General features: G+C 47.7%; 2 protein-coding genes and 1 long non-coding RNA gene across 6 annotated transcripts in view; 1 reads left to right on the forward strand and 2 right to left on the reverse strand.

Annotated features, from left to right (window-relative positions):
- Positions 1-95: 95 nt before the first annotated feature.
- Positions 96-20,097, reverse strand: LOC129046809 (uncharacterized). The gene is made up of 6 exons (XR_008508581.1): positions 20,030-20,097; positions 12,299-12,422; positions 7,790-7,933; positions 4,260-4,424; positions 3,718-3,836; positions 96-234 (listed from the first exon to the last, which is right to left on the reverse strand). It is a non-coding gene; the product is annotated as an uncharacterized LOC129046809 (long non-coding RNA).
- Positions 1,166-12,113, forward strand: B3GNT9 (UDP-GlcNAc:betaGal beta-1,3-N-acetylglucosaminyltransferase 9). 4 transcript variants are annotated; one of them, XR_004980973.2, is made up of 4 exons: positions 1,166-1,565; positions 7,926-7,968; positions 8,763-10,702; positions 11,362-12,113. XR_004980973.2 is itself a non-coding variant. In XM_036390244.2 (3 exons), the coding sequence occupies exon 3, from the start codon at positions 8,827-8,829 to the stop codon at positions 10,072-10,074; it is 1,248 nt and encodes a 415-aa protein (XP_036246137.1). In that variant the 5' UTR covers positions 1,166-1,565; positions 7,926-7,968; positions 8,763-8,826; the 3' UTR covers positions 10,075-12,113. The 4 variants fall into 4 exon arrangements, 2 of the variants coding, with proteins under 2 accessions (XP_036246137.1, XP_054372107.1); XR_004980974.2 differs by having other exon boundaries at positions 11,505-12,113; XM_036390244.2 differs by having other exon boundaries at positions 8,763-12,113.
- A 4,545-nt stretch (positions 20,098-24,642) lies between the features above and the next one.
- PHAF1 (phagosome assembly factor 1) overlaps positions 24,643-25,983 on the reverse strand; it is a 36,566-nt gene continuing 35,225 nt past the window's right edge. The window contains exon 17 of the transcript XR_004980977.2: positions 24,643-25,656. The gene's annotated coding sequence lies outside the window, so the exon portion shown is untranslated. The remainder of the gene's footprint in view (positions 25,657-25,983) is intronic.

Genomic DNA, 25,983 nt, shown 5'->3' on the forward strand with positions numbered 1-25,983 from the left:
GTATATATATTTTTCCCCCATTCTTTTTTATAAATAAATATATACTTCTGATGAAACTGCCTCAGAGACTTTCATTGAACACTTAACTGCAGTAGTAAGAGAAGGATCACTGAAGTTCTGGCCATATTTGGTGATCACCAGCTCCAGAGGACCATCCAGCCTGAGGGTGGCTGCCCAGCAGGGCTCTGCCCAAAGTCACACGTTTCTCCTGACATGCCAAGGCTGGTGTCCCACCTGCAAGGGAACAGCTCTGATTGCAAATCCAAGCCAAGCCTCTGGTTTGTTCAGTTTCCAGTCACTGCTTTGATGAGCCTTTTTCAGCCAGCATGGCCAGAAGGGGAGGTTTGTCCCAGCCCTGGCACCTGGAGGAGCTCACTGTGTTTCCTTCAGTGCTGTTGGATATCTGGGACTCCTCTGAGGCCACAGCACCTCTGTAATCTCAAGTGCCTCACTCCCAGTGAGTTCTCCTCTCCCACAGGTGGGGAGCCAAGGAGCTGGGATATAAAACCTGCAGCAGCTTTGCACAGGAAGCCACTGGCTGACCTGACAGCTGAATCCAGGGAAACTCCTTTTGCCATGAACTGGAGCAGACATGTATTTTACCCTGAATCTCTTAAATCTCAAACACTGTTTGAAAATCACAAGATCAGCCCTTCTTTATCTACCACAAAGCTGAATTCCCAAATGAATGGCAAAAAGTGGGGTTTGGTTGTTGGGTTTTTTTTTTTTGTTCCAGGTTTTCGAAGGGACCCTTGAATCTGTCTCCAGGCTCTGCACTGCTCAGCTCACACATCCTCCCATCATTTCCCTACTAGGAAAGAAAGAAACAACCCCCAAGTGAATTTAACTTCTGAGCTGAACCCAACCTCAAATTTTTCAATTTGACTCTTTGCAGAGGTAAATACAAGGGAATTAAAAGAAAAAGGCCAAAATATAGAAGGAAAAGAAAAAGAAACTCAGAAAAATTAATACATTTCCTATTGAAAAAAGTTACGGCGGAGGGGCGGGAAAGAAAAACCCGGCCTTTTAGCAGAATTGGTGCAAATCCCCAACCTGGCTGAGCGTTCTCCCTCTCGACTCCTCCGCCCTGTCCCGCCGGAGCCATCGGCGCTCCCGGGCCCATCACGTGTGCGGCCTTGGCCGGGACCCGGCTCTGCCCCGGCCCGCCGTGATCGCCGGGCTCCGCTCGCTGCGGGGCCGGGGCTGCGCTCGGGGCCGCCCCGCTCCTGGCTCGATCCCAGCTGCGATCCCAGTCCCACTCCCGGCCCGATCCTGGCCCTATCTGAGCCACGATCCCAGCTCCGCTCCCAGCCCCGATCCCGGCCCCATCCCGGCCCGATCCCGGCCCCGCCGCAGCCGCAGCCCCGGCCCGGGCAGCTCCGCTCGCTGCCGGCGGGAGCGGCCGCGGGCCCCAGCGCTGCTCGGAGCCCTCAGGGTGTCCTGGGCTCCGCTGGAACGCAGAGCTGAGCGATGTCTCTCACTAAGCACATCCAGATGTGCCTGCTTGGCAGCCCGCTGCACAGACGGCACCGAGGGGACGCAGGATCAGCGCTATCAAATGGGCTGTAAGTATCTATTAAGTGTGTTTGATCTCGGGGGCTTGGGGAGGGTTGTGCAGCGAGCAGGGTGGACTGGAGTCTGTCCTTACTGCTTCCCTTTGCTCCCAGCTTTTCTTTTTGCCTTGCTGCTCTTGCATGTTGCTAAATGCGGCAGCCCGGCCCGCGATGGTTAACACGCAGCAGGCTCTGAACTCGCAGGCTCCAGCCCCGAGACATCTGCTTTACTCTTTACTTTCCAAAGAACTTTCTTTGAATGTTTAGGCTGTTTTTACAGAAGTGTGGGGTTTCTTTAGACAATGCCTGCAGTGCTGTGAGACAGGGCTTCCTCCCAGCCACAAACATGTTCCAGTGGTGGCACGTTACATTTACGAGACATTCTTCATCAGTAAAAGGACATGAATCTTCCCCATGTTACACTGTGGTATGCTGTGAGCAAAATGGGAATTTTCAGGCCCTCTAGGGTCACAAAGATAGAAAATAATTTAGCCCCTGTGAATCATGAGGCAGTTACTGATATTTTTAATAGCTTTTGGGCAGATTCTGAGAAACTTATGTGTTGGGTATAATCTTGAAATTAGTGGGACACATCAGCATGTACTCCCTGTCCCATCTGCCATGGATGTAACAATACATCCATGCTACTGCACTCCAGTTGCTTGGGTTTGGGGTGCATTGGGCAGATTATTTATCAGAAGAGGGTCTGGGACCTGAAGAGGTGGCAAGCACTGCAGCCTGGGGAGGGTTGGGAGAGGAAGGTGTTTGTTTCAGTTTCTTACTCCTTCACAAACCTGCAAGGCTTTATTCCCCTCCTGGGGCCCAGAAAAAATAAGGTTTGGAAAAGAGACAGCAGGTTCCTTACCTTGGCTATTTGGGATGGATCTGTCCTCTCCCCAAAGCATTCAGGGTGTGAGTTGAGCTGCTGAGCCCTCTGCCACTCTGAAAATCAGAGTACCAGCAGCAGGACTGCATCTGAAGGTAGGACAGTGCCTCTGGAGGCTGCTGAGCCTGCAGAAGGTCATTGGGCTTTACCTTCTCCTACCTTGCAGGTGGCTGAGCCCTCGTTAGAGGTGTGGGGCCGTGCTCAGAGGAGCTGGAGTTTCCCAGCTCCTGGGGCTCAGCCCGGGTGCCTGGCACAGCTCAGGCCTGCATGGGCACTGCCCCCTGCACCGAGAGCAGCAGGTACTGCCTAAACGAGCTGCAGCCCCAAACTGTGCCCTGTGTGCTTACACTGGGCCAGCAGGGCCAGGGCAGCAGGGCCAGGGCAGCAGGGTGCTGGCTGCCAGCCTTCCCTCAGCTCAGTCCTGCAGGCAGCTGCTCCTGCCCAGGGTTACCAGGGCTCCCATGGGACTGCAGTCCCCAGCAAGGAGGGGCCAGCTCCTCTCTGGGACCCCTGCACGTGCAAACAGACACCTCAACAACCCTCACACAGCAGCTCTGCAGCTCCTCTGTGTTTCAGTTTCTGCACTTCACAGAAGTTTCTGACTGGGGTGGAAGGTGAGAGGAGGCAACCACAGCAGCCATTTCAAGCAGTGATCCAACGTGACTGGCATTGCAAAGGGAAGGCTGGCAGTGCCAACAGGAGAAACTGCAATAAAATGGGACCAGCCAGCTGGGAAGCTGATCAAACTACATATTTGAGGACTGAGGCAGGCAGATAAATAATGCACCCTGTCCTGTAACAGCATGGATTTCATCCATTCGTTTGCTCTGGCCTGGAAAAAAATTTAAAATGCCCTGAAAAGCAGCTCTGACAGGAAAGTTGGAAATTGTCTTTGGAGCAGGGCCTGCATTTTTGTTACCTGCTTCCTCAGTACTTGACTCAACAGAGCTTTTGCCTCCAGGTGCTGCAGCAAATACCAGCAGCAGTGATGCTGCAGTGCTGTGACTGTGGCACTGGGCAGCAGTGTCTGAGCTGTGCCACTGTGAGCAGCTGAGCACTGAGCCTCTGCTCCTCTCACTGTGCTCCCTTGGTGCTGGTTCATGAACCCAGTTCCTGGGACAGCTCTCAAGACACTCAGCTAATTAAATCCTACAGCCTGCTCTCAGTTTGCTTATAGACTTCAGAACTTGTAAGCAGCTGAATAGGATGAGTTTTTATCTGGTAAGGCAGCACAGCAAGAGTTTTGGTTATTTCATTTTTCTAGGGCTTTGCACTTACCAATATGCCAAAAGGGGTCTTTGTATTTCAGCCACCTCTGTCCTCTAATCAAGAAGATCAAATAATTCAGCATCACTTTATGATCCTGTAACTCCAAATGAGACCTCTTCACAAACTCCCTGAAATGCAAAGAGAAGTTGTTCAACACCAGGGCCACTTAAAGCCATAACTTTGATGAGGTTATTGACCTCATCAATAGATAAGGGTCATCTCATCTATGAGTGGGGCAGTAGAAAAGCAAAGAAACAAACAAACAAACCCCAAACCCATGGAGGAATAAAAGCCATTACATGACACCCAAACATAGAAGTGGAACACAGCTTCTTCCCCTGCTCCAACACACAGAGCTACTTTTCCCCTTTGAACACTTCAGCAAGACATTTCAATAAAAGTGGTGCAGGCACAGGAGTCAAACATTCTCTCAGCCCTCAGGGGTGCAGGGGACAGGACCAAGGGTATCAGTGAGAAGATGCAGCCTCCAGGGCTGCAGGCAGTGCAGAATTCCTGGTGTCAGCATCCTGCTCTATTGGGTGAAAGCTCACCTGCACACGTCTGTTCCACACAGCCCCAGCTGCAGCATGGGCAGAGGGAATGTCATTATTGCTTCTTGAACAGGGTCAGAACTCTTCCTGAGGCAGAGGAACCAGGTGAGGAGGATACTGGGAGTTTGCTTTGCTCTTGCTGAGGGAATCTGGGTGGAAAAATTCCTGTAAATGAGGCAGGAGAGGGACATGTGTGCAGCCTTATCCCCTTGCAGGCCAGAGCTGGGGCAGGTCTCAGTATCCAGCACTGGCTGCTACAAGATGACTTTGTTCTTGTGGAATGCATTCAGCGAACATGAGATGAAAACAAATATCCCAAACCTGAAGCATTGCCTCAAAGTGTCCCCACCACCAAGATTATACAATCTTCTCTGATGATTACAAAATATCTTCATCAAACCCATCAGTGCTGGATCCCCCACACTTTCTTTAGCTCATTTTATGGACAGACAGACAGGACACCTCCATCAGCAGCCACAGCTCCACACATTCCATGGGCACACAGTGTCCCTCTGCTGCCCAACCCAAACCTACCAGTGGCAGCTCCAGCATCAGGAGCGAGGACTGGAGTCAGGAGGGAGCTGGGAGCACTTCCCTTGCAGCAGGGAGAGGCTGATCCAAGGACACCCCACAGCTTGGTGGGGATGGATGTTTCTGTGAGCCAGGCTGGGGTGAGAGGGCAGCAGAGCTCGTTGCTGGTTTTGTGCCCCTGTGCTCAGTGCATCATGTTTTTTCAGCTTGATTATCTCAGCTGCTTTTCCCAGGGCTGGCTGGATCAAATAACCACTGCTCAAGGCACAAAGCAGAGTGCCAGAATCACCAAGGCTTCTTGACTGAATCTGAGGACAGGATCCAGAGGACTTTTTTCCACTTTGGCCCTGAGCAGAAGTGCCAAGTGATGGAGATGTGATGACTTCTGCAAAAAAAATTGTCAGGATGGGCTCAAGGTTTCATATCATTCAACTGGGAATGAAGGGCTAGCAATTTATTTTTTTTATCATCACTTGACTGCTTTTATTGCAGCTGTTCTTGGCCACATTTCAGAATCCTCCTCTCAAATAAATGAAAACCAGGCAGAGGACTGGGCCCTCTGCCCGAGCGTGCAGCAGCACAGGTCAGACTCCCTGCCTGGATGCTCAGCAGGGTGGCCTGCCCAGCTCTGGCCACTTCCAGCTTTCCAGCCTTTTGTTGTCTCTTGGTCTCTGCAGGCTGGGCCCCCCTGGCTCTTCCAGCTCATTCCCTATGTATGGCTGCCCATCTTGCCAGCTCGTGGATATGGGACCTTTCAGCCTCTTCCTCCTGCCCAGCTCAGCCCTCTGACATTGCTGGTGCTCAGCCCAGGATGGAGCATCCCCAGCCCCATTATCCAGCCCCATTATCACATTCAGACCCCATCAAGCCAGAGTCAACCCCTCTCTGTGTCCATCCCTAGAGAGTCAACACAAAGAGGGGCAGCTCCCTGCTTTCCCAATCTTGGAGGACACAAGAGGCAGTGCAGACAGCCAGGCCATTCCTCAAGGCCCTGTGATGCAGCAGTTTGTAAGCCCAGCTCCATTTCAGGTTGGATGGAGATTCCCCAGAGCAGCAGAGGAAGCAGAGGTGCCTCTGCCTCAGACCCTCAGGGATGTGCTGTGCTGAGAAACACTGCTGTGCTCTCATCTCTTTCCTTTGGCATCAGATATTTCCTGCTCACTTTGATAGCCCTCTAATTCTTTTCCCCTGGTGTCAAGGTGAATGAATAATCCTTTTGGCTTTAGGACATGCCAGAGCATCTGCCAGAATCATCAGTCCCTCTGTATTCGAGAGCAGAACAGCTTTTCCCACACTGACATCCATGGATAGAGCTTACACCACGGTAATAACCAAGGGTATTTTCCTTCCAAAGAAGGAAATACCTAACAAAGACTGGAAAATCCATATAATTAGATCAAGGAATGACTTCAAGGGCTGGCAACTTCATTTGAAAATGAGAGGTCTGTATTCAGCACTGAGCTGTTTTATTTCAGCGTGGAAATCACTCTTTCGGATCCTTTACTTTCAATAAAAGAAAACACAGAGGAAAATCTGGGCTATCTGCCCAGGCTTGTAACAATTCAGGGTTTTTCTTGGCTTTTCCAAGGGCACTTATTGCCAGATTCTGAGATGCTGGCAGTATGAAGCTACAAGCCATGGAAATTACGAGTTTCATGACACGTGCATTTTATTCCAAGCCCTTGTCAATAACATTAAACACAGGAAAAACCTAGGACTTCCATCCAGCTCTTTAATTACCATCTGAAGCCTGGAAGCAGAAATAAGATCAAACTTTTGCACAGAAAAGGAAAAAGAAATTTGCTGTTATTGTGAAGAAAGAGAGGGGACTTCAGATGTAAAATGCAAACCAACATCCTATACGTGTCAGGAGGGACTGTTTCATGAGGCTGAGTGTGGTTATGAGCCAAGCCACATGGCAGAAAGAACATAAACAGAAAACAGATCCTGAATATTCTAAACATTTGTACAACAATTTACAAGAGATCTGAGAAAACTGTTCAATCCTGCTATTAGTAACAAAGCTATGCCAGTGAAAACATCTGCCTAGGAGAGGAGTGAAAGGTAAACAAAAAAAGCTAACAAATGAAGAAAAGCCTCTGTGAGAGGGCAGAAAAAGGCAAGAAACAAGGCCTAAGGAAAAAACCCATGGTCATCAGGACAAGGCCAGTGTGATTTTATATCCATCAAGAATGCAAAGAGCCTTACACCAAGGCATGGGTATGCTGTTTTCCAAAATAATGATTTCGTAAATAATGGAGACAAAAAGAATGAGGTCAGTAAACATTTTGGAGCTTGGGAAAAAGATATGCAATAGCATATGATGGTGAAATACTCTATTTCAACAGTACCTTGGAGGTGAAGCTAACCAGTAATGAAAAAGCACAGTATTTAAATAATGATGTCCAAACAATGTGTGTCTAAGAATTTTAAAGGGTCTGGCCAAGAAATCAACGGGTGTAATAATTTTCTTCCTCTTAAGTCTTGAAATATTACCTAGATACCACAGGTGCCACTGTTTTATTACTTCATAATTACAGACTAGTCAATCTAATTTTGAGTTTGAAAACTTAACATTATGGCTGATACAAAATGGGTGGTTAATGAACAATTAGCAAGTGATCCAGTCCAGGACAGTAAAAGGAGATTTGCTGAAAACAGATACCACCAAATTTTTACCAAGCATTTGCAGCATTTCCTATCACTGTATGCCCTTGTCAAACATCCCTCTCCAACTGTTTTTATCCCAGAAGTGATCTTTGGATATGATCTCAGCTAATTCAGGACAGAGAACTGCAATACCTTCACAGGTAGCTTCTCTTAGTACAGCACAGGCAAGAGACAGCCCCAAATCACACATGAACACGATACATTACTAGTGGAGGTATAAAATACTTGTGGGGAAATTTTTGGGTGGGGCTCACCTTCCTTCTTGCTGAGGAGAGGAGGAATGGTGATGGTGATGGGAATGGGTCATGGGAATGATGATGGTCTCTCACCTCCTCCTGGAGCAGCTGTGGGGTCCCTCTGTCCAGGTCTGCTGTTGCTGCTGCAGGGAGTGGCTGCACCCACAGGGTGATGAGAGGACCTGCTGCTTGCTGCCTTCTCACTCTTTCATTCTCATTTTGTTTGCAGTTGAAGAACTGATCAAATAAGACAGAAGATCTCCAGGAAAAGTGTAAGTGAGGAAAAATCTTGTATTTCAAAAGGCAGCTTCACCTATCATATATGAACAAAATTTTCCTAACACTATTCTCTGTCTTGCTTCTGCATATTGGGATTTATTTCCCCACCTCTCACTTAGGGGTTCGGGTGATTTGGCAGAGGAAAAATACCCATGGCCCCTTCTAACCTTATTAATGGAAGTTACTTACAATGGTTTAATATTTTATAAAGAATACTGGCAGGAGAAAGGTCCTGTGTGAATTCCAGATTGTACCCAATGCATTCATTTTGAGTACCAATCTCAGTTTACCAAAAGTTGGCTCTATGTGCAGGGAAACACCAGCAGCACACTGCCATGAAGAGTCTGCCCTTCAGCAGGCAGCTCTGGGCCTCCCTGGTCAAAAAGGGTAAAAGCAGCAAGTAATGGTTGTCAAGCTAGGAAGAAAAAAAAGGTAATTATTTATGGAAGAATGGCATCATTCATAATTTTCCACTTTGCTTTTCCCAGTGAAATCTCTGAAATGACAAAACACAATCAGCAGTAAGGGATGCAGGATTTTGGGGTGTGCTTAGAGGGTGGTTTTCAGGATGATGGACGATTGCTGAACCAAGTCACAGAGCTGGCTGGCACTGGGATCAGCAGTAAGTTTGCAACCCTGTGTGCCTTTTGACAAGTTTCTCAATGTCTCTGTGCTTGTGTGAGCAAAATGTGCTTTGCTGCTGGGTTTTTAAATGATGTTTAGTCTTGCCTGCTTGCTTCAGACCTGCCAAATCCTCACTGCTGACACACTCTGTGTTTATTTACAGATGGGCAGTGGTGCCAGGCAGCTCAAACACAGATTTTAGCAGTCCCAGGAACAGCGGAGAGACAATGAGAGTTCGCCTCAAAGGGGATGTGATCTGTACCCTCCTCCTGCTGGTGGCACTTTGTTCTTTGCTCTACTCCCAGCTGGAACATTTGGTCCCGGCAGGAAAGAAGGAGCCAGCACAGAACAAACCTCGAGTGGCACCAAAAATCTTCTCTGATCCCAGAGCACCTCGGAGGCTGATGCCAGCAGAGGCAACTGCACCCAGACCGCAAGTTACCCCTGCCATGAGACCAACAGAAGTGGCCAAAACCAGGGTCCAAACTACAACTCCACCCCCACTGACTGATTCTGCCTTCAACTTCAAGCTCTATCTCCTAAACAAGGATAACAGGAACTTCAATCTCCTCATTAACCAGCCCAGGAAATGCCGAAAGACACCGGGAGGTCCCTTCCTGCTCATTGCTATCAAATCAGTGGTTGAAGACTTTGACAGGCGTGAGATTGTCCGGAAAACTTGGGGCAGGGAGGGTTTGGTGAATGGGGAGCAGATCCAGCGAGTGTTCCTGCTGGGAACACCAAAGAATAGGACAGTGCTGGCAACATGGGAGACCCTGATGCACCAGGAGAGTCAGACATACCGGGACATCTTACTCTGGGACTTCATGGACACTTTCTTCAACCTGACCCTGAAGGAGATCCATTTCCTGAGCTGGGCTGCTGAGTTCTGCCACAACGTGAAATTTATTTTCAAAGGTGACGCTGATGTTTTTGTCAACGTTGAGAACATCGTTGATTTCCTCAAGAGGCACGACCCCACTGAGGACCTCTTTGTTGGGGACATCATCTACAATGCCCGTCCCATCCGCGCCCGGAAGAGCAAGTACTACATCCCAGAGAGCATGTATGGGCTGAGCATCTACCCTGCCTACGCTGGGGGAGGAGGCTTCCTGCTGTCCCGCTGCACCATGAGGAAGCTCTCCAGGGCGTGCAGAGAAGTGGAGCTGTTCCCCATTGATGATGTCTTTTTGGGCATGTGCTTACAGAGAATCAACCTCAAACCCATTTTGCATGAAGGGTTCAAGACCTTTGGCATTGTTAAGCCTTCTGCTGCCCCACACCTACAGACCTTTGATCCCTGTTTTTACAAAGATCTCATGGTGGTTCATAGCCTGAAGGTTGCTGAGATCTGGCTGATGTGGAACCTGCTCCACAGCCCACGGCTTTCCTGTACTCAGAAGAAGCAGGTGAAGAAGCCTTTCCAATGGAAGAAGAAAGCTCAGATAACAACACCAGCATCACCCCTCAGATAATTCAGGCAGAGTGCAGCACACACAGAAAACCAGTCAAGAAAGGGAGCCTGGAACTGACACTGCCCCACAAACCAACTTTCCAAGTATTTTAGCATGTCTGATTTACAACATGAAGAGAAGACAACAAACAATTGCAGGAATTTGCCCAAATTCTACATTTGCACATACATATCATGTGGGTCCTTGTGTACTAATAAATCCAAATAATCATAACATATATATAATTTATTATTATTTATTAGCATTATAATAGTGCCTAGTGGGACAGTGTGTAAAAGCATATTGAAAAATGCAGTCCTTGGACATTTTTCAGCATGGTCAGAAGTGTGAGAAATGAAAGAAGACATAGGGTAAGAACAGACACCAGGGAGCACAGGGATCATTGTCAACTTCCTGCTTGACTTGGACTCATTGAAAAATGACCAGACAGGAACTAGAGTGCAGGAAATGGAGTCCCCTTAGTGTCTGCTCAGATCACATCACTGCTGCCTGGCTGGTTTCCCACAGGCCTTGTAAGAAGAGAACAACAAACAGCTCTTGAAATGGGGTCCTACAGCTGCAGTTCAGGTGGATTACAAGAAATCAAACTGGAGGCTGAGGCTGGCGTGGCTGGTGGAGCAAGGGACAGGTAAGTAGATGACTAGAAAGGAGCAGACTAAAGGGCCTTTAGAGAAAAGACAAGAACTTCAAATTGATCACTTTGAATCTTGATTTTTATCATTCTTCTCAGTTCAAATATCTGCTCTATTGACATGCTGAATATTTAGGGGAACAGTGGAGCAGGTTTTGGCACTTCCCTGAGCTCAGGCTCTTTGCACTGCACTGACTGACATTCAGGAAAAATTCAGAAGTCATCAACAGTATTTGATCACTCTCAGGATCTGACCCAGATTTTCAGAAGGTTTGCATCTGGAGAGATCCTTTGGCCTCTGCTCATAAGCATAACCCCACACAGAGCTGCTGCTTGCATCACATTTGGGAGCTGCCTCAAACCAGAGTGGACTGGGCTGGTTTCTACAGACCTTGGGTTCTGCAGAGGGCAGCCAGGACTCTCATACTGCTGTGGATGTCATGTGAAGGGAGAAAGTTTTCAGACAAAAGGACTTCAGAATAAAAGTCCATCTAAATTTATTGCAAGAATTCAAAACCACACAGCAATCTTTCTGTTGGCTTTCCAAGGTTCAGTCAGGAACTTTGTGAGTATTTTAAGCATCAGACAAGAACACTGAATTGCTCAGTTTTTCAAAGTTTAGTCCAGACTTTGATGCATTTTGTTTTTCCCAACAGCAGACTACCTTAGAAGAATATACTTTTATCAGGCATCAAAGCAGAAGTGAACTCCTCTAAATCAGGGTTACAAAGCTGTGAAATTCATGGGACAAAGAGCCTGAATTCACCTCTGATACTATGTTTGTTAATTCTTTTACAAGTTTTTACCCCCTCAACGAAACTCCTGTCCATCAGAGAACCCCTCAGGATGGCACATCCACACAGCTTCAAAGGAAACTACAATCAGCCATAAAAGAAAGCCCAAAGTTCCTTTCCCTTGCACAGAGCCTGGAGCACAGCTGCATTTCATATCCGTGGGTAAGCTCCCTCCCTCCCTCCTTCCCTCCCTCCCTGCAGCAGTTTGGGCTCAGTGCTGGAACTGACAATGCACAGGGAGAGCAGCAAGCTGGGGAACAGCCCATGGACAGCAGCTTTACACATTGGAAACCTCCATCATGAGTTCAAGCCTTACAACAATGTATTTCCAAGAAAAATTCAGCTTTATAGAAATTGAACGATTTCTACATTTGAGATATTTTCAGGATGCAATCCTGAAATACAAAATGTTCGTGTGAGCTTCACAAGGAGCTTTGCAGGGTGTGGAACTAAGCCAAAGCCTCACTGGTAGGACAAAGTCACCCCTGCCCGTGTCTGCTAACATGTGTGATACATGAGTATTTATGAGACTGTACAGAAATGTATTACCTGGGAGTAGTTTACAGTCTGGGAAATTATTTATACCATCATTAAAAGACAGCATGCAGACGTGCCTCTCATTGTCAGAGTGAGTTTGTCAAGTACACCTGCACACATGTTGTAAGACTAAAACCACAGGGATTTTTCATGAAGACAGTAACACGAAAAATACATTATTCATTATTTTGGATAACTTGGTAAGTATTTCCTTATGCTGGACTTATTTTAATGGCAATGAAGAAGAATAAACAGAGTTTACCTTGTGATTTCCTATGAGGCAGCTAGTCAGGTTCAGCAGTCCTCATTAAGGTTTTCTTTTTACACTTTTACACTGGAGATGCAGAGGTTGGGTCCTCCCTCTGTAATGTCTTGAGATCTGCAATCTATCCACAACACAGCATTAATGAGTGCATTTTGTCCCAGATCAAAGTTGTTCAACATCTGTGTTGACACAGTCTGTGCCAGCACACACCCTGATGGCAGAAACAGAACTAGAGTAAACTGTTTACTCCATTATCTTAGTCTATAGAATAGCTCATTTCTCTGATCCAGTGAATACCAGAGTCTCTCTTGATGAAAGATCCATCTGGTTTTGTTCTCCAGCCTCTACTGCATGGCCTGTTTGACCTGGCTTTAAGTTCCCATTTGCCTCTGCAGTTGAGCTGGAAGTTCACAGACACCCCATGTGAGGATGATGCTCTGGGGAATGCTGAGGGCTGGGCTGTAACCCCTGCAGTTCATTGAGTTCTGCTCACTGCTACAGTAGGCAAAGGCTTTGGCTTCACCCAGGCTGGAGATTGTTTCCTTAAGGATGGGGGTCTTTTCAGAAAACCCTAAAGCCCCAGGTGTTTATGATAACTGGCAGGTAGGACCCTCTGCTGATCTTTCTGATGCATCACAGAAACCCAAACTCATCCTTTTCAGAATGACATTCTGAGTAGGTTTTATTAACTAGCCAATTGTGTGCACCAGTTGCTATAAATCTTTGCTTGGCAATTCTTTTCATGACTAACCCAGGACAAGAAAAGAAAACATTAAAACATCCTAAGTGGGTGCCACCAGTAGCAAACACAGCAAGCAGACTTTCTCAGTATAAACTTCTGACACTAATACAGTACAGTAAGTTTTATGGAGTCCCAAGGATCCACACACAGTCAAGTTTTGTTCCTGCTCTACATAAATAGCCAGATTTGGTCACCACAATGAGCAGAGCTGGCTTGAGCCTCACATTCAGCACCTCCAAGTGCATCTCTGGACACACAAACTGGTAGGGAATACCAAGATCCATCATTCAGTCAAGCCACTGCAGACTCAGACATCACAAAAAAGAAAGCCAAAGAGGACTCTGAAGCAATTCAGTATTAAAATCTTGTGCTTCCTGTCTGCAGCTTAATTATTCATCTTTCTACAGCAGGTTCTCAGAAGCAAACCTCAGCTGCAAACTCCAACAGCACAAAATAATCAAACAGCTCAGAGAACCTTCACTACATATCAGCACTGAGAACATTCCCTGGGAGTGCTGAAAGATCACAGAGAAAAAGAAGTCAATCCCAAAGCCCAGCATGAAAAACTGCTGATCTCCTGGGTTGTTCCAAAAACAAAATAAAGTAAAAACCGTGAAGTGCCATAAAGGGCTTGAGCTGGTCTTGAAAAGCAACCAATAAAATAAAAAAAAAAATTTAAAATAAAAATTTAAAAAAAACCAACTTAAAAATTAAAAAATAAAATTAATTAAAAACACATAAAAAACAAAATAAAGTAAAAACCGTAAAGTGCCGTAGAGGGCTTGAGCTGGTCTTGAAAAGCAACAAATAAAATTTTAAAAAAATTTTTGAAATAAAAATGAAAAAAACCCCATAAAAATTAAAAAATAATTAATAAAAAATAGATAAAAACAAAATAAAGTAAAAACCGTAAAGTGCCATAAAGGGCTTGAGCTGGTCTTGAGCTGGTCTTGAAAAGCAACAAATAAAATGAAAAAAAAAAAATTAAAATAAAAATTAAAAAAAACCCCATAAAAATTAAAAAATAATTAATTAAAAATACATAAAAACCAAAATAAAGTAAAAACCATAAAGTGTCGTAAAGGGCTTGAGCTGCTCTTGAACAGCACCAAAAATTTAAAAAAAAAAAAATTTAAAAATAATTAATTAAAAACACATAAAAACCAAAATAAAGTAAAAACCGTAAAGTGCCGTAAAGGGCTTAGGCAGGTCTTGGGATGCACCAAAAAAAAAAAAAAAAAAAAAAAAAAAAAAAAAAAAAAAAAAAAAAAATTAAAATAAAACTTAAAGAAAAAAACCCATAAAAATTAAAAAATAATTAATAAAAAATACATAAAAAACAAAATAAAGTAAAAACCGTAAAGTGCCGTAAAGGGCTTGAGCTGGTCTTGAAAAGCAACAAATAAAATGAAAAAAAAAAAAAATTGAAATAAAAATTTTAAAAAAACGCAAAAAATTAAAAAACAATTAATTAAAAACACATAAAAAACAAAATAAAGTAAAACCGTAAAGTGCCGTAGAGGGCTTGAGCTGGTCTTGAAAAGCAACAAATAAAATGAAAAAAAAAAAAAATTGAAATAAAAATTAAAAAAATACCATAAATATTAAAAAATAAAATTAATTAAAACACATAAAAACAAAATAAAGTAAAAACCGTAAAGTGCCATAAAGGGCTTAGGCTGGTCTTGGGATGCACCAAATAAAATTAAAAAAAAAAAATTAGAAAAAAAAATTAAAATAAAAATTAAAGAAAAAAACCCATAAAAATTAAAAAATAATTAATTAAAAACACATAAAAAACAAAATAAAGTAAAAACCATAAAGTGGCGTAAAGGGCTTGAGCTTGTCTTGAAAAGCAACAAATAAAAAGGAAAAAAAAAATCTGAAATAAAAATTAAAAAAAACCCATAAAAATTAAAAAATAATTAATTAAAAATACATAAAAAACAAAATAAAGTAAAAACAGTAAAGTGCCGTAGAGGGCTTGAGCTGGTCTTGAAAAGCAAAAAATAAAAAGGAAAAAAAAATTAGAAAAAAAACCTTAAAATAAAAATTAGAGAAAAAAATACCATAAAAATTAAAAAATAAAATTAATTAAAGCACATAAAAAACAAAATAAAGTAAAAACCATAAAGTGCCGTAGAGGGCTTGAGCTGGTCTTGGGCAGCAACAACAACAAAAAAAAAAAAAAAAAAAAAAAAAAAAAAAAAAAAAATTAAAAATTAAACTTAATTAAAAATACATAAAAAACCAAAATAAAAACCGTAAAGCGCGACTGTCGTAAAAGGTGCCGTAAAGCGCGACTGTCGCAAAACTGCCGTAAAGCGCGACTGTCGTAAAAGGTGCCGTAAAGCGCGACTGTCGTAAAAGGTGCCGTAAAGCGCGACTGTCGCAAAACTGCCGTAAAGCGCGACTGTCGTAAAAGGTGCCGTAAAGCGCGACTGTCGTAAAAGGTGCCGTAAAGCAAAACTGTCGCAAAACTGCCGTAAAGCGCGACTGTCGCAAAACTGCCGTAAAGCGCGACTGTCGTAAAAGGTGCCGTAAAGCGCGACTGTCGCAAAAGGTGCCGTAAAGCGCGACTGTCGCAAAACTGCCGTAAAGCGCGACTGTCGTAAAAGGTGCCGTAAAGCGCGACTGTCGTAAAAGGTGCCGTAAAGCAAAACTGTCGCAAAACTGCCGTAAAGCGCGACTGTCGCAAAACTGCCGTAAAGCGCGACTGTCGTAAAAGGTGCCGTAAAGCGCGACTGTCGCAAAACTGCCGTAAAGCGCGACTGTCGTAAAAGGTGCCGTAAAGCGCGACTGTCGCAAAAGGTGCCGTAAAGCGCGACTGTCGTAAAAGGTGCCGTAAAGCGCGACTGTCGCAAAACTGCCGTAAAGCGCGACTGTCGCAAAACTGCCGTAAAGCGCGACTGTCGTAAAAGGTGCCGTAAAGCGCGACTGTCGCAAAACTGCCGTAAAGCGCGACTGTCGTAAAAGGTGCCGTAAAGCGCGACTGTCGCAAAACTGCCGTAAAGCGCGACTGTCGTAAAAGGTGCCGTAAAGCGCGACTGTCGCAAAAGGTGCCGTAAAGCGCGACTGTCGTAAAAGGTGCCGTAAAGCGCGACTGTCGCAAAACTGCCGTAAAGCGCGACTGTCGTAAAAGGTGCCGTAAAGCGCGACTGTCGCAAAACTGCCGTAAAGCGCGACTGTCGCAAAAGGTGCCGTAAAGCGCGACTGTCGTAAAAGGTGCCGTAAAGCGCGACTGTCGCAAAAGGTGCCGTAAAGCGCGACTGTCGTAAAAGGTGCCGTAAAGCAAAACTGTCGCAAAACTGCTGTAAAGCGCGACTGTCGTAAAAGGTGCCGTAAAGCGCGACTGTCGCAAAACTGCCGTAAAGCGCGACTGTCGCAAAAGGTGCCGTAAAGCGCGACTGTCGCAAAACTGCCGTAAAGCGCGACTGTCGTAAAAGGTGCCGTAAAGCGCGACTGTCGCAAAACTGCCGTAAAGCGCGACTGTCGCAAAAGGTGCCGTAAAGCGCGACTGTCGTAAAAGGTGCCGTAAAGCAAAACTGTCGCAAAACTGCCGTAAAGCGCGACTGTCGTAAAAGGTGCCGTAAAGCGCGACTGTCGCAAAACTGCCGTAAAGCGCGACTGTCGCAAAAGGTGCCGTAAAGCGCGACTGTCGCAAAACTGCCGTAAAGCGCGACTGTCGTAAAAGGTGCCGTAAAGCGCGACTGTCGCAAAACTGCCGTAAAGCGCGACTGTCGTAAAAGGTGCCGTAAAGCGCGACTGTCGTAAAAGGTGCCGTAAAGCGCGACTGTCGCAAAACTGCCGTAAAGCGCGACTGTCGTAAAAGGTGCCGTAAAGCGCGACTGTCGTAAAAGGTGCCGTAAAGCAAAACTGTCGCAAAACTGCCGTAAAGCGCGACTGTCGTAAAAGGTGCCGTAAAGCGCGACTGTCGCAAAACTGCCGTAAAGCGCGACTGTCGTAAAAGGTGCCGTAAAGCAAAACTGTCGCAAAACTGCCGTAAAGCGCGACTGTCGTAAAAGGTGCCGTAAAGCGCGACTGTCGTAAAAGGTGCCGTAAAGCGCGACTGTCGCAAAAGGTGCCGTAAAGCGCGACTGTCGCAAAACTGCCGTAAAGCGCGACTGTCGTAAAAGGTGCCGTAAAGCGCGACTGTCGTAAAAGGTGCCGTAAAGCGCGACTGTCGCAAAAGGTGCCGTAAAGCGCGACTGTCGCAAAACTGCCGTAAAGCGCGACTGTCGCAAAACTGCCGTAAAGCGCGACTGTCGTAAAAGGTGCCGTAAAGCGCGACTGTCGTAAAAGGTGCCGTAAAGCAAAACTGTCGCAAAACTGCCGTAAAGCGCGACTGTCGCAAAACTGCCGTAAAGCGCGACTGTCGTAAAAGGTGCCGTAAAGCGCGACTGTCGCAAAACTGCCGTAAAGCGCGACTGTCGCAAAAGGTGCCGTAAAGCGCGACTGTCGCAAAACTGCCGTAAAGCGCGACTGTCGTAAAAGGTGCCGTAAAGCGCGACTGTCGCAAAACTGCCGTAAAGCGCGACTGTCGTAAAAGGTGCCGTAAAGCGCGACTGTCGTAAAAGGTGCCGTAAAGCGCGACTGTCGCAAAACTGCCGTAAAGCGCGACTGTCGTAAAAGGTGCCGTAAAGCAAAACTGTCGCAAAACTGCCGTAAAGCGCGACTGTCGCAAAACTGCCGTAAAGCGCGACTGTCGTAAAAGGTGCCGTAAAGCGCGACTGTCGTAAAAGGTGCCGTAAAGCGCGACTGTCGCAAAACTGCCGTAAAGCGCGACTGTCGTAAAAGGTGCCGTAAAGCGCGACTGTCGTAAAAGGTGCCGTAAAGCAAAACTGTCGCAAAACTGCCGTAAAGCGCGACTGTCGCAAAACTGCCGTAAAGCGCGACTGTCGTAAAAGGTGCCGTAAAGCGCGACTGTCGCAAAACTGCCGTAAAGCGCGACTGTCGTAAAAGGTGCCGTAAAGCGCGACTGTCGCAAAACTGCCGTAAAGCGCGACTGTCGTAAAAGGTGCCGTAAAGCGCGACTGTCGTAAAAGGTGCCGTAAAGCGCGACTGTCGCAAAAGGTGCCGTAAAGCGCGACTGTCGCAAAACTGCCGTAAAGCGCGACTGTCGTAAAAGGTGCCGTAAAGCGCGACTGTCGCAAAACTGCCGTAAAGCGCGACTGTCGCAAAAGGTGCCGTAAAGCGCGACTGTCGCAAAACTGCCGTAAAGCGCGACTGTCGTAAAAGGTGCCGTAAAGCGCGACTGTCGCAAAAGGTGCCGTAAAGCGCGACTGTCGCAAAACTGCCGTAAAGCGCGACTGTCGTAAAAGGTGCCGTAAAGCGCGACTGTCGCAAAAGGTGCCGTAAAGCGCGACTGTCGTAAAAGGTGCCGTAAAGCGCGACTGTCGCAAAAGGTGCCGTAAAGCGCGACTGTCGTAAAAGGTGCCGTAAAGCAAAACTGTCGCAAAACTGCCGTAAAGCGCGACTGTCGCAAAACTGCCGTAAAGCGCGACTGTCGTAAAAGGTGCCGTAAAGCAAAACTGTCGCAAAACTGCCGTAAAGCGCGACTGTCGTAAAAGGTGCCGTAAAGCGCGACTGTCGCAAAACTGCCGTAAAGCGCGACTGTCGTAAAAGGTGCCGTAAAGCGCGACTGTCGTAAAAGGTGCCGTAAAGCAAAACTGTCGCAAAACTGCCGTAAAGCGCGACTGTCGCAAAAGGTGCCGTAAAGCGCGACTGTCGTAAAAGGTGCCGTAAAGCGCGACTGTCGCAAAACTGCCGTAAAGCGCGACTGTCGTAAAAGGTGCCGTAAAGCGCGACTGTCGCAAAAGGTGCCGTAAAGCGCGACTGTCGTAAAAGGTGCCGTAAAGCGCGACTGTCGTAAAAGGTGCCGTAAAGCGCGACTGTCGCAAAAGGTGCCGTAAAGCGCGACTGTCGTAAAAGGTGCCGTAAAGCAAAACTGTCGCAAAACTGCCGTAAAGCGCGACTGTCGCAAAACTGCCGTAAAGCGCGACTGTCGCAAAACTGCCGTAAAGCGCGACTGTCGTAAAAGGTGCCGTAAAGCGCGACTGTCGCAAAACTGCCGTAAAGCGCGACTGTCGTAAAGGAAATTTCTGGGACACAGATGGACCAAGGTTTTTTTAATAGTATCTGTCGCCGGGATCTGGCTGCCGTGGAGCCGGTCCCAGCTTGCAGGGTGCTGGCTGAAGTCTTTGCTCCAGGGGTGATGCCCGCAGCACTGGCTCCGCCCACCTCTGCTCCTGCCGCGAGTCTCAAACGGGACACGAGCCCGTCCGACCCCACGGCTCCAGTAGCCGCAGTCTTGCTCACTCCTGCCGCTCCACCCCCTGCCCTCGAGGCCCCTCCCACGGCTGCCGCCCCCTAATCCCGCCCACCACCGTCACCGCGGCCCCGCCCCCTTTTGTCCCCGCCGCTTCCCCCCAGCTGCCAGCGAATGCGCCCCCCCCCCCCCCCCCCCCGACGTCCCGCCAATCCAGCGCCGGTGGTGGCCGAAGTCCCGTCTGCGTCCGTCGCTGCCGCGCTGGCGTCCTCAGCACCCCCTGCGCGCGTTCGCGCGGGAAGCCTTGCCCCCCCCCCCCCCCCCTTGCGTTCAAGCGCACGCAGCGCACCCCGAGCTGCCCACGGGCCCCGCGGCAGGGCAGACGTTCATGTTTAATCCCGTGCCTGCCGCCGTTTCGGCGTACTCCCCTGGTCCCGCCACGGTACTGCTTGCGCTGGGACCAGGGCGCCCCAGCCCCTCCGTGCCGGCGCCGCGGCGTCTTCAGCGCTAGCTGCAGCGTTTCCCGTGCCTGCCGCCGCTCCAGCCCAGCCTCCCGTCAGCGCCGCCCCTGCCCGCCGGGGCGGCAGGCACCCCAACCCAGGCTGCGGTTTCAGCCGCCGACCAGCCCACCGCTCACCATGGCCGCCCCTCAGCAGACTCCCACCACCCCCACGCCGCTCCTTCTGCCTCCCGCCCGCCGCCACCCCGGGTTTATTACCCGCTAACGAGGCTGCCCCGCCGCCGCCCGTGGTCGCTTTCCCGCTCCTGCCCTTGCCGCCCCCCGCCACCCCGGGTTTATTACCCGCTAACGAGGCTGCCCCGCCGCCGCCCGTGGTCGCTTTCCCGCTCCTGCCCTTGCCGCCCCCCGCAACCCCGGGTTTATTACCCGCTAACGAGGCTGCCCCGCCGCCGCCCGTGGTCGCTTTCCCGCTCCTGCCCTTGCCGCCCCCCGCAACCCCGGGTTTATTACCCGCTAACGAGGCTGCCCCGCCGCCGCCCGTGGTCGCTTTCCCGCTCCTGCCCTTGCCGCCCCCCGCAACCCCGGGTTTATTACCCGCTAACGAGGCTGCCCCGCCGCCGCCCGTGGTCGCTTTCCCGCTCCTGCCCTTGCCGCCCCCCGCCACCCCGGGTTTATTACCCGCTAATGAGGCTGCCCCGCCGCCGCCCGTGGTCGCTTTCCCGCTCCTGCCCTTGCCGCCCGCAGCCCCGGGCCGAGCCGTTCCCCCCCTCGCAGCCTCCCGCTGCCGAGCTGCTTTGGTACAGCCCGGTCCCGGTTCCGAGCCGCTGCCTGCCGCTGTCCGGGTCAATGCACGGCACCACAGCAGCCCGACTCTGCAGCGTCTTGCACGTATCCTTCCGCCTCTCTCCCTCTGCCGGACCTTGAGAAGCCGAAGCACAGACTGAGAGACCCCTCCGCAGCGCGCAAGCCTGCGCAGCCGATGCCGAATGTGCCTCCGCTGCCCCGTCCCGCAGCCCCGCCGCCTGCTTCCCCCCCTCCGCCGCCGCATCCCGCAGCCGACCCGAGCAGCACCGGATCACGGCCGCATCTCCTCGAACACCCAACCGTGTTTTCTCCTTCCACTCTCCTAGCTGCAGGTGGGACTACTTTGCGTCACGATTCTTCCGCACAGCCACAGCCATGCACACAAACCGTGCAGCGGGGGGGGGGGGGGGGGGGGTGGAATATGACAGCTGCAAAAACTTTTGATAATTTTCAACTAACAGACTGGCCTGAAGTCAGACGCCAGATTTGTAAAGAAGAAAGTCTAAATCCTTTAGCTATGCCTGTGCTATTCAGCCAGCAAGCTGGTGTTCCTACAACATGGGTGGCTATCCCACCTCATGATACAAAAGAATTGCAAAAAGCTGTAAGGGACAGTGCTATCTGCTCCCCATATTTTATGCAACTGCTGAAAAGTACCCTGGAAGGACATACACTCACACCAAATGACTGTAAAAATCTTGTTAGTATAATTCTCACAGACTCACAAAACATGCTATGGGAACTCAAATGGAAAAGACTGCTTACAGGGGTACTTACAGCACATCTGAACTCCCATTTTGCCCATCATTTACCCCAAAATACACACACAGCAAAGGAGATGGCCAGATGGGCAAGTCAAAAGGAAGTCTTACTCAGCTTTCTGAGTGTTTTCTCACTGAATTCAGTGGACTTGGTGAAAGGAGGCAGCAAAAACCAGAAAGCAGGAGGGAAGTAAGATCAACAGCCACTGTCCCCAGAGCTGGAGGACTTTTCATCTCCAGGTCTAAAGGTCCTGAAGAACATGCAGGCTGAATTTGGATCTGATGCTGCAGCTTATTTCTCAGCCATGCTTATCTCTAGCTCAGACAGGGCTGGTTTTCCCTCCCAAGTACAGAGTAATGATTATTTGATTATTAGACAGCAGCATCCTTCCCTCATTACTGTTTATAAAAGCAGCAGGAGAGAGACATCCCTTTTAATTGTGGTGGGGTTAGGAACATACTGCATCTCTGGATGCACTGAGTGGGATATGAGCTGCCAGCAACACAGCAACCCTCTAGCTTATGTTCTGCAGAAAAAGAGATTTTAGGGAGTGAGTATAAGCTACTCATGGCTCCTCTTTATCAGGGCTACTTAAACACTTATTTTGCATTGATTTCACATTATTCCTTCCACTACTACAACAATGCACCTGCACAGAAATGCCTGAACATGTGGATCAGTGAATATGTAAGCATGTTATATTCTTTGTGTGTATTTCCTCCCTATTCTCTGGCTGCTGCTGGATATCTGACACCAGCAGCAGAAGATTTATTGATCTGGTCATAACATATTAAGGCTGCTGAAGAGCAGATGTTAAAAACAGACTTCTTGGCATATATCAGCCCCTGGTGGTATTGGTCTCACACATGTTCCAGTTTATTTATTGAAGCAATTGCTCTTCTCATTCTCTTCATTATCTTCCTTCTGGGCAATTCAGGGACACCAGAGTCAACCCCTTCCAGTCAGTCAATCCTTCTTGGATCATCGCTTTTGCTTTAGCTTGGGCAACACCCGACAACTTTTCCTTCCTGAGAAGGAAAAGCCCATCCCACTGCTCATAAAAGCAGATGGAAATTTATCAGCTGCAAAAATTGATCCTGGCACAAATACAGTGAAAATAAACACTCAGGGATCCTCCTAATTTGATAATAAGCAGGTGCATAATGGGTCCAGAGAAGCCATCTGAAGGGGCAATTTCAATGATATGACCACATACAGCACCCAAGAGGCTGTGATGCCCCACAGGAGCATATCATGGCAGATGAGGAACAAAACACAGCCCTTTGACCATAAAAATATTGTTTGTCCCATTTTATTACAAACAGCCACACACCTGTGAAATTCGTGCAGAGCAAAGGGTTCTTCTGTGCAGGAGAGCAGCGTGGCTCTGTGCAGCAGAAAGGTGTGACCCTGGTTCTTCTCCAGGAGACAGCCTTAAACACCTGGTGTGCACACTCCAAGGTGAAGGGTCCCTCCAGACTCCTGCAGCAGCACAGGTTTTTATTCTGCAGCTTATTTCTGCCAGGAATAGGGCAGCAATGCTCCTGGCCACAGCTTTGGTGTAGTAAAATCCAGAGGCCCCCTGACACCAGGGCTCTGGCAGGAGGAAGCTGAGTCCTGTTCCCAGAAATTCCTCCCAGGACTGGTTCTGTCCTCCATATATACCTCCATATATATATATATATATATATATATATAGTGTAGGTGTAAAGCATTAAGGCACTTAAAACCATCTTCCAGAATTGGAATATGCAGTACTTTAAAATAACTAAAGGAGTAAAATTTAAAGGGGAATTCATTAATGTATGAAAAAGATAACATGAAACCAGCCAGTCCAGAACAAAAGTTACTGTAATAATGGTCTCTTACACCACAGTGAGTGCAAACTCCAGCTTACCTTTCCTGCTGTTTCAAGCATTTGTTTTTTCCAGATCATGAGGAGAAATGATTTCACCTGCTGGAAAAACAGACATCCCCACAAACAGCACAAGAGCTTGGAATGTAAGCTTTGGCAGATAAACATTTTAACAGTGACTTATATAGCTACAGCAAAAACTCACATAGGCAAAGAAGATGGTATTTAAGTTGCACCAGAGCCCTCCAAGTAACACATGCACTCCCCCCAAAAAAATCCTTCATGGGCTCTGCTGCACTGAGCTTATTTTTAATGCTTAAGAGTTGTATCTCCAGTAAGATCCAACTTTCATTTTCCCCTTGTTTTACTTCAGCCTTACCTTCTCTCTGAAACAACCTGGTTAACCCTTTATATGAAAAGAACCACCAGAACTAATGAGTATTTCAACTCCACAGATACACAGTGAGGCATTTATCTCCCACGTGTGCTGTGTCAGATTGTGGCTGACAGACTCAGGCAGACAGGAGGGGGCTTTGCACTGGTGTAATCAAGCTTTAAAAAAAAGGTGTTTATCAGGCAAAAGTTGACACAGAACTATTGTAACTAGCTTGGAATAACGTTCCTTGCATCATAATATCAAAAATTATGCTGAACACAACCAGCCCATGGGAAATTGTGCCAAATCAGACAACTTGGTCTTTGCCCAAATACTCTGGAGAAAGCAAGCAGAGAGGGCTTGGACACAACATTTCTTTCAAAGTAAGAGCCACACTGACTCACACATGCAGATTTACTGCAATGTACATTTTGAGTCACCAAACACAAAACCCTAACAGAAGTTCTGGCTTAGAGTAGTTAAGTGAATAACAGGTTCTAGCAGCAGGTAGAGAGAGAGTCAGTGTGAAGGGGGCAGCAAAACCCTTGATTTCCCTCTGGAAAACAGCAGCTGGCCCCTAACCTCCAGCCAGCCCCAAAGCAATGATGCATCACCATCTTCTTGTAGTGCTGAAATTTTTTGTTTTAAACAGGTTGGATGGGAATTTGAACGATCGTGATCACATGAATCAGTTCTCACATACCATATGATTACTCTTTCAGAAAAAAAATCTGTTTAGAATTAAAAATGTGGCAGTTCCTGGCAACAGAAGATTGCTTTTTCTTGTCAGGAACTGCATTTTGGGGAACAGAGAGTTCTAGTATTACACAGCAGCACTTATCCATACAGCACTGCCTGGAACCATCACAGGAGCCCAGGGAGTGCCTGAAGGCTGAAGAACAGGTGAAGAAATGTCAGCTTCACCTCCTTAAAAGAGAGCACAACAATCAGTTTTATTAAGTATAAACAAATTTAATACTGTGGACAGTACTGCAATATTCAAGTGAAGCAGACACACACACACACAAACTCCTCACCTCTTTACAAAGGAAAACAACACACATCACAAGGGGATCATATGCACTACATGTTTTATTAAAAATGCAATTGTACTTAACTTTATATCAAACAGTTTTATCATAGGAATCAAAAATGGTGGACCAATGCACATGGTGCCAACATGCAGGACCTAGATCAAACCACACAGGATGATCACAAGGAACAAGGCCACCTGGCAAAGTGGGATCTGATGCAGCCCAAATCTCTCAGTTCCTTTGGGAGGGGGCAGAGTTGGCCCCTTGCTCCCCCCTGAGCAGCCCTTTGCCCAGAGGAGCTCTTGGTTCAGGTGAACTGCCTCATCCAGCCTCCCTTCCTGCCACACTGCCATCCTTGCCTTGTCCCCAGAGCTCCTCTGCTCCTTCCTCTCTTCCTTCTGATTCAAACCCACCATCAGTCACCTCTACCCATTCCTCAACTTCTCATGCCAGCAATTCCTTAAATGCTCCACAATGCTTCTCTAATGCAGCAGCTCAGGAACAGCTTGGCTTGGTGCAAAAAGGAACAAACAAATCAAAACATCCCAGACAAGAGAGTTGTGAACAGCTGCATTCACAAAAGGTGGGTGAGGAAATCCATAAAAGCAGCTCCACATTCTCTCTCCTGGTGCTTCTTCAGATCTGCCTCTCCCAAAAGTCAAATGCTTTGAGCTCAGCCCAGCAGCACCAGCCAAGATGCAAAATGGCCTTGAATTTTTTGTCTGTGCAGAGAATTTTTCAGTATCAAGGGGCTGACCTAGAGAAGTATATGGGTTGTTAAGAGAGAACTGTTAATTACCAATACTATTTTAGTCATTAGGTCTCACCAGAGCATTACAAGTGAAGCTGGGAGCCCAGCAGTTATTAAATACCACAGGTTAGCTGCTGCTTCTGTCCTAGGTCTCAGGGTTCATGCTACAGCAGCAGGCCTGGCCACACTCTTCTGAAGAACTTCAACTCAATATGCTTGACAGCAGGATAGTGGTGGCACCTCCATAGCCATTACTCAAATCATCCCATCAAGGATTTATCTCCTCTGCAGCTCATCTGGAGCCTTTATTAGAAAAGGATGGATTAAAATTAAAGTTAGCATCAGGACTGCTGTCACATTTTAGTAACAAGAATCAGCACACACAGCATCTCAGCTGAGAGACCACAGAATTCTGTGAGAGCCCCTGAGCCAGGGCAGGCAGGGTGAGGCTGCAGGAGGGGGCTGAGGGCTCTGTGCCCCCACAGCCACTGCAGGAGTCCCTTCCCTGTGCCCTGCATTAACCTTGGAGCTGCTTCAGGGCACAGAGACTCCCAAAGCTTTTCTGTGAAGGAGAATTCACATTTGCAGCTTTCACTGCAGGCATTTCCTCCCTTCTGCTATGCAATATTC

The sequence above is a fragment of the Molothrus ater genome, chromosome 12 (assembly GCF_012460135.2).
Source record: "Molothrus ater isolate BHLD 08-10-18 breed brown headed cowbird chromosome 12, BPBGC_Mater_1.1, whole genome shotgun sequence".
NCBI classification, from domain to species: Eukaryota; Metazoa; Chordata; class Aves; order Passeriformes; family Icteridae; genus Molothrus; species Molothrus ater.

Coding starts and splice junctions, on each gene's coding strand:
- B3GNT9 (XM_054516132.1), top strand. CDS start 1,471: ATGTCTCTCACTAAGCACATCCAGATGTGCCTGCTTGGCAGCCCGCTG. Junction 1,566..8,762: donor TCAGCGCTATCAAATGGGCT/GTAAGTATCTAT, acceptor GTTTATTTACAG/ATGGGCAGTGGTGCCAGGCA.